This window comes from Argentina silus (genome assembly GCF_951799395.1).
Source record: "Argentina silus genome assembly, chromosome: X".
Lineage (NCBI taxonomy): Eukaryota > Metazoa > Chordata > Actinopteri > Argentiniformes > Argentinidae > Argentina > Argentina silus.
The window spans coordinates 24,932,920-24,946,426 of record NC_139653.1 but is presented as its reverse complement, the minus strand read 5'-3'; the positions used below and the strand labels follow the sequence as shown (position 1 = coordinate 24,946,426).

At 42.6% G+C, this 13,507-nt stretch overlaps 1 protein-coding gene across 1 annotated transcript in view; it reads right to left on the bottom strand.

Annotated features, from left to right (window-relative positions):
• The window catches only part of fchsd2 (FCH and double SH3 domains 2), a 71,944-nt gene extending 58,437 nt beyond the window's left edge, over positions 1 to 13,507 (bottom strand). Inside the window, exons 1-2 of the mRNA XM_083696021.1 lie at positions 13,379 to 13,507; positions 3,264 to 3,361 (exon numbers count right to left, since the gene is read on the bottom strand). Of these exons, the coding sequence (XP_083552147.1) occupies positions 3,264 to 3,361; positions 13,379 to 13,399 (119 nt within the window). The 5' untranslated portion in view covers positions 13,400 to 13,507. The remainder of the gene's footprint in view (positions 1 to 3,263; positions 3,362 to 13,378) is intronic.

Sequence of the window (13,507 nt, the reverse complement as noted above, 5' to 3'; positions counted from 1 at the left end):
CCAGAGCTTTGGACCTTGCTTGAGCGAAATCCATTCCATGCCTTTTCCCTATGTGCGACCGAGACTGTCCAGAGAGGCGCAAAAAAAAAATCTCTCCCTCACTCCACATTTCAGTGCTCACATCACCAATGGGCCCACAGTGACACTGGATGAGAACTCCAAACAGAGCTAATTAACAGGAACGTTTTCTAATTTACTAAAACTATATACAGTTCATCATTTCCACAACAACAGGTGAGTAGCAGTGTGATGAACATCAGTCAGAGTAGCTAGCAGGCCAAACCAACACATGTCCCTCGCTGTCCTCCTGACAATTGGGGTTCAAAGGCTTTCAATTTATTTATGTAATAATTATAATAATTAAATTTACTTTTATACGATTTGTAAAATGGTTACAAGGTGCCGATTATAGCAAACTTCGGACTCTATGTATTGAGTAACTTGCTAGTGAATGTCGAGATGTGCTGCAAATAGGAAATAGAATAGTTGCTGGTTGAGTCTCTCTGCTTTACATTTCCCTAATGCGAACACACACTGGCTAGCTTGAGTATAGTATGATAGTGTACAAGTGGCTATTGAGGTTTAAGTATGCCTCTAGGCAAGCACATAAGCCATATTAGCCTACAATGCTGTCATAAGCCTATAATAGCTTGGTTACAATGTTTATAAAACGATTTGATCAAATGAAGCATTGTGATTTGATCTAATTCACTCTTTATGTATACATAAAACAGGTTTTTCAATAATTAAAACATTGCTAGACCAATGGAAGGATTCTGATAATAATGGATCATTCATGGTTGTTTTTGTCATCATTATGCTGCTACACTTCTCCAAAACCTCCAGCCAGGTAGAGATTTGTTTACTGGGTTGCCATGCCAATCACATTAGACCATGCGTTCCAGAACAATCAACTAACCTGCATCCCCAACTACTGTCATATTTAATGCGTTCCAGAATGATCAACCAGTCAGCACACTCCACACTTGAGGGTGTGCTATATCTAGGATATTGTAGGTTTGCAGAAATACCACATTCCAAACAGTTATTGTTTGATTGAATGATTGGTTTGGTTTGGTTATGGCTGTGATGGTCAACATGACCACATCACCGCCGTTCCAATATCCATGATATAGCACACCCTCTCATATGATATTGCTTAAATATCAGCCTACAATGCTATAGGGTGTGTGTGTGTGTGTGTGTGTGTGTGTGTGTGTGTGTGTGTGTGTGTGTGGGAGAGTGAACATGGAGGTGTGTGTGTGTCTGTGACTATGTGTACAGTTGGTACGGTAGACATAAGGCAATTGCAGAGGTAGCTGGATTGAGGAAACTTAGTTGACTCACTGAGCTATTCCTCATCATCTTCCTCCTGCTTCTCCTCGTCTCTCATCTCCTATCCTAAGCCAACTCTGTCACCAGGACTGTCTCTGGGGAGGATTAAAGCCACTGCCCCCTCTCCATCTCCCTCTCTTTCTACACACTCTATCTCTCCGACTGTCACTATTCTCTCTTTCCTGGGACTGGGATATTAGACTCCACAACAGGCAGTGGGGGTGTTATCTGTGTGTTTGTGTATGTGTGTTGTGTGTGTGTGTGTGTGTGTGTGTGTGTGTTGTGTGTTGTGTGTTGTGTGTGTGTGTGTGTGTGTGTGTGTGTGTGTGTGTGTGTGTATGCGTGACGTGCAAAGAAGAACTGAAACAAAGAAAAACATATGAAAATGGCATTATTTTGTAACACATTATCCCATCGTCCCTAACAGAGAATGAAACACTGTAGTAAAATGAGATTCTCCCGTAAAAGCAACACCAGCGGTACGATCTGTACGATCAAAACTGCCTGGAAATATTATGTGTGTGTTCATGAATAATCAATGCCTTTTGCACACAGATATGAGAGTTTGAGAGAAGAGGCAGGAGTTCCTTCTGTTGCCAAGCTGGGAGGTGAACACTGCCTGCACACACAATTGGGCTGGGTATTAGCAAGGACCTCACAATGCGATCGGTATCACATGGGTCACGATACAATACTATTGCGATACATTAGAATACAATACGGCATTATATTGCGATACTCTGCATTTACTGAGAATTGAAACATTTAACTGAAAATTCAGCTTACTGCACTGTGTACACCTTGGTAAGCTGTATAGTGTATATAATACATTATTGATATAACTCAAAGAACAACTCACACACACACTCGGGCTGCAAGATATAGACAAACTATCATATTGTGATAATTTTGCTAGATATTGCAACACCGATTTCTCTTGCGATATATGAAACACTTGAATGTATGGACACTTTTCCACATCTTCCAGATTACATGGTAGAAGTGTCAAAGTAAAGAACAATAACTGAGTAAGATAACCAAATGAAATAAATCTATGCATGCAGACAGTAAATGTAAGTCAAGTGCATCTCAAGCACATTCTTGTTTTATTTAGTGTGTCAAATAAAAACAAATATTGCAGCCTCTGGTGATATGGATATTGCACATGTTATCGATAGTTATATGATATATTGTGCAGCCTAAGACACACACACACACACACACACACACACACACACACACACACACACCAAATTACAAACAGCCATGCAAACACAAAATTTACAAACAAATACTGATACACAGACACACTCTACTGTCATGTAGTCCTGCTAAGACAGATGCAGTAATCTCACATTTGCTTCTCTTTACGAGTGATGAAATTAAGGGTCCTGTCCTGAGCTAACAGACCCCCGACCCCAAACATGACAGAGCTGAATATTTCGACTTGCTCTTCCAAAGCATGGAGAAAAAAGCAGAAGAAAAAGAAACAAGAGGAGAGAAACGCTTGTCAAACGCTCCTTAACATGAACAGAGAGAGACAGAGAGAGAGAGAGAGAGAGAGAGTATTCCCATTATGACTTCCAGCTGTGGCATTGTCAATCGAAAGAGGGGGAGGTGGGGGCAGGAAAGCAGCAGGAAATTCCTTCGTCACAACCTGGATCAGTGTGTACTTTAATACTCCTCCTTCTCACTCCATGCTTTTTATCTCTTCTTGCATTTTTTTTTCTTTTATAACATGTGTGTGAGTGTACAGTATGTTTGTGTCAGTGGAGGCAGAAATTGGAGGACAGGCCTATTTGTAATGCATGGAATGGAATAAGGAATGGCATTAAACAAGTGTGAACATTCCTCATTCCATTCCATGCATTAAAATTAGCCCCTCCTTCGATTTCTGCCGCCACCAGCCTCCCCTGGTTTGTGTGTACCTCATGTCCTCCAATAGGTCACATTCTGTCTGGTGTTTGAGGTGCAGTCTGGTCATCTGCTCTGTGTGAGTGTTCTTCAACTCCTGCGTCACTTTTACCTGCAGAGGAACACACAGTCAGTCTATCAATCAATGAAATGATCAGTCAATAAGCAATCAATGAAAGTCTATAAATCTGTTAATCTTTCAGTCAATAAATATATCTACCTATCAATCAATCAATCAGTCTATCAGCCAGTCAATTTATAAAACAAGGCAGTCATAAATGTATTATGTATAATTAACACACACAAAAACATGTATAGACACAAGCTTTAAGAAATCTGTCTCCTTATGGACACACACACACACACACACACACACACACACACACACACACACACACACACACACACACACACACACACACACACACACACACACACACACACGCGCGCGCAAGGAGTCATGGGATTCATACAACATGGAATTCAGGAAGTTGTCCACACAAAGACTGTCCGGCTGTTTCCAAATCAGAAACCATGGATAAATAGCGCAGTCAGAGCTGCACTCACAGCGAGAGATACAGCCTTCAAATCCGGTGACATCACCAGCAACAAGAAAGCCCGCTACGACCTCCGCAGAGTGATCAAGGTAGCCAAACGGGAATACAGCAATAAGACAATAAGTCACAACTATGCAGCAACAACCCACGCAGCATGTGGCAAGGGCGACACACCATCTCAGACTTCAAAGGGAGACCTGGCTGCGCTGCTAGTGCAGCTAGCTCTCTCCTAGACAAGCTGAATAGCTTCTACGCCCGCTTCGAGAACTCCAACGCCATCCCACCAGAGAGGACACACACCACGGACAGCACTGCCAGCGCCCTGGTTATCACCGAAGCAGACGTGCGCAGGCAGTTCGGGCGCATCAACATCCGCAAAGCGGCCGGACCAGACGGCATCCCAGCCCGGGTGATCAGAGGGTGCGCAGTGCAACTGGCTGGTGTGTTCACGGACATATTCAACCTCTCCCTCTCCACAGGAATAGTCCCCTCCTGCTTCAAGTCATCCACCATTGTCCCAGTGCCGAAGAAGAACAAGGTAGCATGCCTAAACGACTGGCGCCCTGTTGCTCTCACTCCCATCGTGAGCAAACGCTTTGAGAGGCATGTCAAGGCCCAGATCTGCAGCATGCTCCCTCCCACCCTGGACCCTCACCAATTTGCCTACAGGCAAAACAGATCCACTGACGACGCTATCGCCACCGCACTCCGCCCTCACCCACCTGGAGAAGAGGAACACCTACATGAGGATGCTGTTCGTTGATTACAGTTCAGCATTCAACACTATTGTCCCCTCCAGGCTCGACACCAAGCGGAGGAACCTAGGCCTCAACTCCAGCCTATGCGGACCGATGACAGGTAGTGAGAATGGGCTCAAAGACCTCCACCCCCTGACCCTCAACACAGGAGCCCCCCAGGGCTGTGTCCTGAGTCCCCTCCTCTACTCCCTGTACACCCACGACTGCGTGGCCACTCATGGCTCCAACTCTGTGATCAAATTCGCTGATGACACCACAGTGATTGGCCTGATCACAGACGGTGATGAGACGGCCTACAGGAGAGAGGTCGACCGCCTGGCCCAGTACAGCCAGGAGAACAACCTCTCTCTCAACATCGACAAGACCAAGGAGCTGGTGGTGGACTTCAGGAAGAAAGACCGGGAACAGGACCCTATCGCCATCAACGGGTCCGCAGTAGAGAGGGTCAACAGCTTTAAGTTCCTTGGCGTCCATATCTCCGACGACCTCACCTGGGAGGAGCACACCAATCAGGTAGTGAAAAAGGCTCAGCAGCGCCTCTTCCACCTCAGGCGGCTGAGGAAGGTTGGCATGGGGCCCAAGATCCTGCGGACCTTCTACAGGGGCACTACAGAGAGCATCCTGATGGGATGCATCACTGCCTGGCACGGCAACTGCACCGCCCTCAACCGCAAGGCGCTGCAGAAGGTGGTGAGGACAGCTGAGCACATCAGTGGATGTGAGTTTCCCTCCATCCAGGACATATAAAGCCACCCCAATCACCCCAATCACAGCCTGTTTGAACTGTTGCTGTCCAAAAGATGGAGCCTCCTCCGGAGCCTCAGGGCCAAAACTCAGAGGCTCTCCAACAGCTACTTCCCCCAGGCCATCAGGCTCATGAACAAGCCTACCCCGAACACATGACTTTACCCCCAGCACACCCACAGAATGGACTCTACCAGCACAGTCACTTTAACAACACCTCTTACACCAACGGCACAGTGCAATAATAATGAAATTCCACTGAACCACTTTACTTTTTTACTCTACTATTTATACTGGAATTGTGTCATGTTTACTGTCTTGTGTCCCCAACAATCGTCACTGTCCAACCGTCTCACTTATATTGTACTATGTCACTATTGTCTTGTCTCACTTATCTTGCACTGTCACTTATTGTCTTGTCCTACCTCATTGCACTACTGCGTATTTGTATTATTTGTATTTTTGTATGCTGCATTGTCAAGGAACCGAGCCCAAGAATTTTACTCCCTGCACTCGTGTATGAGACGTAACAAATAAACTTGAACTTGAACTTGAACTTGAACTTGAACTTGAACTTGAACACACACACACACACACACACACACACACACACACACACACACACACACACACACACACACACAGAGTCATTGTCAAGGTCATTGTCCAATGTCAGGAGAATTCCACTGGCTATTCACAGGAGCAACACAGTGGGAGAATCATGACTGTTCTAGACAAAACAACATACACTCTCACACACTAACAAAAACTCACACAAAACAAAACAAACAACACACACGCACTCACACAGAACAACCATACACACACTCTGGCTCACAAACAAACACAATCTGTGTGTTGTGGAGTATCTCCGACTTTGATGATAATGAGGGAGTGGTCCATTGGTTTAACAGGGAAGAGTGACTTCACCCGTCCTCCTGCCATGCCTGAAAGCAGCAGGGAACATGTTAACCCACCCCACCTGGCCAGCCTTTAGACTATGTAAAGCCCTTAAAAGCCCTCTAAAGTTTAGAGGGCTTTACACAGAGTTGGCCTGAACGATACTGTGCTGGGATGTTTCATTTTCACTTTGTCCCTTTCAGCACTGTTCCAGCAACAATAGTGGAGGTGTAACCAGAACAGTTCAGCTCAGCTCGGCCTGGCTCAGTAGTGTAAAAAGGGCATAGTGTGTGTGGTGGTTGTCCATGTGTACAAATGTCTGAGTTTGAGTGTGTGTGCGTGAAATAACATGCTCAAAGCTGTCCAGAACATATCTAACAGACCCATGAGCCAATGGCACTGGCGAATATCCAATAATTAACGGGAAACCATGCCAGGGTGACCCAAAACAGTAATTGGTTCTCTTGCAGTGTAATTAAGAGCATGAGAAACACTCTCTCTCTCTCTCTCTCTCTCTCTCACACACACACACACACACACACACACACACACACACACACACACACACACACACACTCACAAAATCATGAAGGTTGCACACATCACACACTCACAGACAGACATACAGTAAGTAAGAGACAATCATAATGCACAGGAGAGACAATGCATACAGTACATTTCTCAATTCTCCCACACAGAGCTGTCATGAACACACCACCCAGACAGCACGTATGTGTATATGCACTATGTAGGCTGAGTATCCAACGCCGCTCATCAGTATAGCATCAGCAAAATGCATAATATTGACAGCGGGACAACGTATACTGTATTTTGTGAATTTTACTCTTTACTGTAACTTATGTAGTGTAGACATCATAAATGAAACAGTAACAGAATGACCCTGGGTCTACATTTTTCACTTTCAAATGTATGCCAAACAAAAACCCTTCATAGCAAAGAACACTTCTAACAATAAAAAAACCCCAAAAAAACCCACACATTTACTTTAAGAACTGTGGAGCTTTAATGTTCGGTAACAGAATGACCCTAAAATCTCCCAGTTTTTGTATGTAACCACATTTCCTCAAAACTATTAAGATTCAAATATGTCTCCAGAAAGAGTGGGGTGTTAGCTATCATATGATGCCTTGAATGAAGTGGATTTACATCCGGTAACAGAATGACAGAATTACTAAATGGGTCCTCCACAGAAATGCATGATTTATAGATTTGAATGTCAGTCTGCACATGATGATGATAGAAATATACAATAGACACCGGAAAGGGTTCCTTAAAAGGCTCTACCACAGGGATAGCTGAAGAAACCAGGTTCTGTACCTGTACAATAAGTGAATGTAGCCAATTCAGTTTCAGTAATTCTGTTACCGATTTGATCAATCTAAATCGATATCAGGTTGTTTAAAGTGTTCTTTAAAGTATACCTATACTTCTTTCTTTTGCTAACTTTCATTATCCTCACCCTTCATGAGGCAGAGACATTTGAAAATATCTTACACTTTACAGTGCCCTGCGTAAGTAATGGGATAGTGAAGCATTTTTCTTCTTTTGGCTCTACACTCCAAAAGTTTGGTTTTTCAATGAATTACTATAAGATTAAAGTAGAGATTATCAGCTTTTATTTGATGGTATTCGTTTACATATTGTTTCACCATTCAGAAATTACAACAGCTTTTATGCACAGTCCCCCTATTTTATGGTACCCAAAAGTATTGGGACAATTGGCTTGACAGGTATTTCTGGTGAGTCAGGTGTGTTCCATCACATCATTTGTGCAGGCATAAGAAAGCTGTCAATGTGTAGTATTGGTTTTAGGCTTTGGATTTGCTTTTGAAGTTTGCTATCGGTGTCTGTCAACATGAGGACCAAATAGGTGTCAATCAAAATCTAGGAAGCCATTATTAGGCTGAAAAATCCGATTTTTTCTTCTTTTTTTTTTTATAAACATAGCCAAAACCATAGGCTTGCCAAAATCAACAGTTTGTAACCTCATTAAAAAGAAACAAATGCACTGGTGAGCACAGCAATTGCAAACGGGATGATAGGCCAAGGAAGACTTCCACAGTGGATGACCAAAGATTTCTCACCATAATTAAAAACAAAAACAAAACAACTGTCCCACTGATCAGGAACACTCTCCAGGAGGTAGGCATGAATGTGTCAGAGACTACCATCCGCAGAATATGTCACCAGCCAAACTGCAAACACTTCACTGCAAGGTGCAAACCACTAGTTATCCTCAAAAAGGATGGACAGGTTACAGCTTGCTAAAAGGTACCTAAAAGCCTGCAGAGGTCTGCAGAGGTCTGGGAAAAGGTATTGTGGACTGATAAGTTCAATGACATCATGGACCAGAGTGATTGAAGAGGAAAGTTTGGAGAAAAAAGGATCTGCCCAAGATTTACAGCATACCAACTCATCTGTGAAACATGGTGCAGGGGGTGTTTGGGCATGCATAGATTCCACTAGAACTTGATGAATATGTCACATGACTTTTGGGTACACCGAAAAGGGGGAACTATGCATAAAAAGTAGTTACATTTCTGAATTTCTGAAACCAAAATGTACACAAATACCATCAAATAAAAGCTGAGAATCTCTACTTTAACCTCATATTAATTGTTTGATTTAAGCATTTGGTGTGTAGAGCTGAAATAAGGAAAAATGCTTCACTGTCCTATTACTTACACAGGGCACTGTATGAGGGTTTTTGAACGACCCAGAAACTGGGCAATGATTCTTAAATGTACAGAAGCTAGACCATTTCCTAAAAACAAAATATAAATGTTGATATCAGTTGACCGGGGTCTATACTTGAACATTAATGAGGTTTGATGTTTGATTTTTCTTTTTCTAGATGTTTTCTTTGATGCTTTTCCATGTTTGACCAGAAGTCAAAGCCTTTGCTAATCCCTATTCTTCATTTCCCAAAGAATAACTCTTAGCTTTCATTTGACACCCAATTTGATATTCTCTGATGAATTTCACATTTTGGTCCTCATGGGTCCTTTTACACGGAACTGCCCAAATGTAATGTTGCAATAATTAAGGGCAGCTAGTGCTAGGGGAATCATAAGAGATAGAACACACCTGCGTGCTCCATTTCATCAGCTATTGAATGACCAGACTGGAGTCACAGCAAACTTCTATTCTATATTCTAAAATAAATAGAGTTATTGTTGCACATCCCGTTTCTATGCTTGATATGTAGCCCCTTCTTTTTCAAGGGACCAAAAGTAATTGGACAATTGACTCAAAAGCAGTTTCATGGACAGGTGTGGGCTATTCCTTTGTTATTTCTTTCAGCTTTCAGTTAAGCAGGTAAAAGGTCTGAGTTGATTCCAAGTGTGGCATTTGCATTTGGAAGCTGTTGCTGTGAACACACAACATGCGGTCAAAGGAGCTCACAATGCAAATGAAACAGGCCATCCTTACGGTGCAAAAACAAAAAAATACATCAGAAAGATAGCGGCAACATTAGGAGTGGCCAAATCAACAGTTTGATACATTCTGAGAGAAAAAGAACGCACTGGTGAGCTCGGCAACACAAAAAGGCCTGAATGTCCACGGAAGACAACAGTGTTGGATGATCGCAGGATCCTTCACATGGTAAAGAAAACCCCCTTCACAACATCTAGCTAAGTGAAGAACACTCTCAAGGAGGTAGGCATATCATTAACCGAGTCTACCATATAGAGAAGACTTCACGAAAGCAAATACAGAGGGTTCACCACAAGGTGCAAACCATTCATAAGCCTCAAGAATAGAAAGCCAGATTAGACTTGGCCAAAAAACATCTAAAAAAGCCAGCCCAGTTCTGGAACAGCATTCTTTGGACAGATGCAACTAAGATCAACCTGTACCAGCATGATGGAAAGAAAAAAGTATGGAGAAGGCTTGGAACTGCTCATGGTCCGAAGCATACTACATAATCTATAAAACACGGTGGAGGCAGTGTGATGGCATGGGCATGCATGGCTTCCAATGGCACTGGGTCACTAGTGTTTATTGATGATGTGACAGAAGACAGAAGCAGCCGGATGAATTCTGAAGTGTTTAGGGATATACTGTCTGCTCAGATTCAGCCAAATTCAGCAAAGTTGATTGGACGGCACTTCACAGTACAGATGGACAATGACCCAAAACATACTGCGAAAGCAACCCAAGACTTTTTTAAGGCAAAGAAGTGCGATATTCTGCAATCGCTGAGTCAATCACCTGATCTCAACCTGATCGAGCATGCATTTCACTTGTTGAAGACAAAATTAAAGGCAGAAAGACCCATGAACAAACAACAACTGAAGACAGCTGCAGTAAAGGCCTGGCAAAGCATCACAAAGGAGGAAACCCAGCATTTGGTGATGTCCATGGGTTCCAGACTTCAGGCAGTCATTGCCTGCAAAAGATTCTCGACAAAGTATTAAAAATGAACATTTTATTTATGATTATGTTAATTTGTCCAATTACATTTGAGCCCCTGAAAATAGGGGACTGTGTATAAAAATGGTTGCAATTCCTAAACGTTTCATACGATATTTTTGTTCAACCCTTTGAATTAAAGCTAAAAGTCTGCACTACAATTGCATGTCGAGAGCCAAAATTATTAAAATTGTGTCACTGTCCAAATATTTCCGGACCTAACTGTATGTCGCATAGATAGATAGCATGTGGATCTTTTTCTCAGAAGGCCTCCGTCGGTAATACATCAGGAAAAGTGTGTCTCGAAACTATCTCCAGCCGCTCCATCGGTTATTGCCGACCATTGGCACTACATATACAAGCTCCTGTTGTTTTGAGTTGAGTGTCATGGCCCGTCAAGCTTTGCGGCTGTACATTGTACTGCATCTCTCTTTGTGGAAATCCTGTATCAGTTGACATTTTGCTTGAAAGCCAACATGTGTTTGCATTGAAGAAGTTATGAATGAGTTGCTTTAGCAGTTTAGTAGGCTAGACTATAGTAGGAAGAGAGCATTGGTAATACATCAGGGTAACAGAATATGTGGGCAATTGACATTGGCATATGGTAGGATAAAAAGAGCGCCTCTGTAGAAGAAAAAAACAATAACATTGGTAACGGAGCTGGCATATGTAGTGCTGATATATAACCGATGGTCGGCAAAGGAATGGCTGGAGATAGTTTAGAGACGCACTTTTCCTGATATTCAGGAACATTATTCAAAAGAGAAGGGGAAAAGTATGGACGTTACAGCCTAGGACAGGCCTCAATGGGATAGGAAAACCTGCTGTGTTGGCTATTGGTTGTTCCAGACCAACAATAGCTTTGATCTTTATATTACACTAATACACCTGAATGAATTTCACAACCAATGGGCTAGAACAAATGTATTGGTAGGTTACATTGGCTCTCTAGGACTCGTCGTTTTGTACCCCTTGGTTAGGGTCTGTACGAGGAACAAAAAAATCTGTTGTTATTTTTGCTCCTAAATTTCCTAGTTTGCTCCTAGATTTTTCACCTTAGGAACAAAGTTGCTCTTTGGGGAAAAGCTTAGCGTAGAGGCCTGCCCTAAGATCCCCATGCTACATCTATGCTACTAAATGCATCACATTTCTAGTAGTTTAGATGGTGATGACGTATAACCGATGGTCGACAAATGAGCGGGTCCGGAGATACTTTAGAGACGCACTTTTTCTGATGTATTACCGACAGAAGATCTCTGAGAAAAAGATACACATGCAACATAAGTGCATCAGAAATGTCTCGTAGTTTAGATGTAATGACGACCTCAATCCGATCCATGTGTGCTGTCTGGGTAGTCTTTCTTGTCAGACCAATCTTATCAGGTAAACCATAACACACACACACACACACACACACACACACACACACACACACACACACACACACACACACACACACACACACACACACACAGAGCTTGTACTTGTACACTACGGTCAATGGACCATGTAATTACTAGGTACGAGGTGGTATATGTATTATCTTCCTTTACATGTGGTCGTAATGACGTGTAGTCCCGGAATGTGTACTGTAATAACCGCACAACGAATAGGTCGTATCGGAAATGCGGACAGCAGTGTCGAAGCCAAGCCAACCCTTCGCTGACTGACCATAGTTAAACGACTGAGCTAAACCATCCTTATAAAAGCATTAATGCTCCATCATACTGTGCTGCTGTTCAAACAAAGAAATGTGTAGACTGTGACAGTTACTGTACCAAATGTGTATCTAGTACACTCAATCACAAGGCATGCATTAGCTAGCTGGTTACCTTGCTAGCCAGTTAAATTAATGGTTCTTAGTGGAGATTTACGAGGTGTAGAAACCAGCCGAGACGTGACAGCGCGATATAGCATCACATCGGTAGGGGCTGTCAGACATTTGTCTTTGTCAGTCGGCGAGGTAGCTTATTACTAACATTATGTTGTTTGGATCTCGTGCTTTTGTTTTGAAATCCTGGCCTAGCTATTATCTTCTTGTGACACCAATTAAATAAAACGAATGTTCGTTTTATAATTTAGCTAGGTAAGCATTGTCAGGCAATGGGCCAGAATACACGTTGGGCCTGTCTAATTGCTGGAGTATTATGTCTGAAACGTCCAGTTCCATTGAACGTTGTTAGCCAGCTCAACACTTGCAACGAAAGTGTTTTCTATTCCATCAAGTAATTTAGTTATACGTTTACCCTAATCGATAGCTACGACGTTTCATGCAGGTGCTGCTGTAACATACATTTCAGAGCCGTAACGGGACAAGCTGGCTCGCACCACAGACAAGTCTGTTATCTTGCCACTAGTGACTAGTTCTGGCTTGACGTTGGTCCCAAGATATTAGCCGCCATCCTCCTGACTACAGACAGTTAAAATAGGCTTTGCGAAGTGACAGTGGCTGACTGAACAGCAGGCTGTGCTATGGCAAAATGGCTAGGAGAAAATGTGATGTAGTATATATAGCCCGAGATTACTGTCAGTCACCAATAGCTCTACTTTAATTTAATGTTTAGCTAGTTAGCAAGTCAACAACATCTAGCTAGGCTACAGGTAACGCTAGCTAACTATCTTAACGACATATATATATATACATATATATATACATATATTATATATATATATTGATTACTGTAGAGTAATCCACCCAGAAGTAACGTACTGTAAGCACAGAGAAAATCTCACCTTTCTCGGCGGTGGCTGCATATTTGAGTATTGACATGAATGGTATATTCCTCAAGAAAACTTTTTATTCACAAAAAAAGATGATGCCAGATGCTGGATAATTCCTTGAAAATCCCCAAGAAGGAGTGG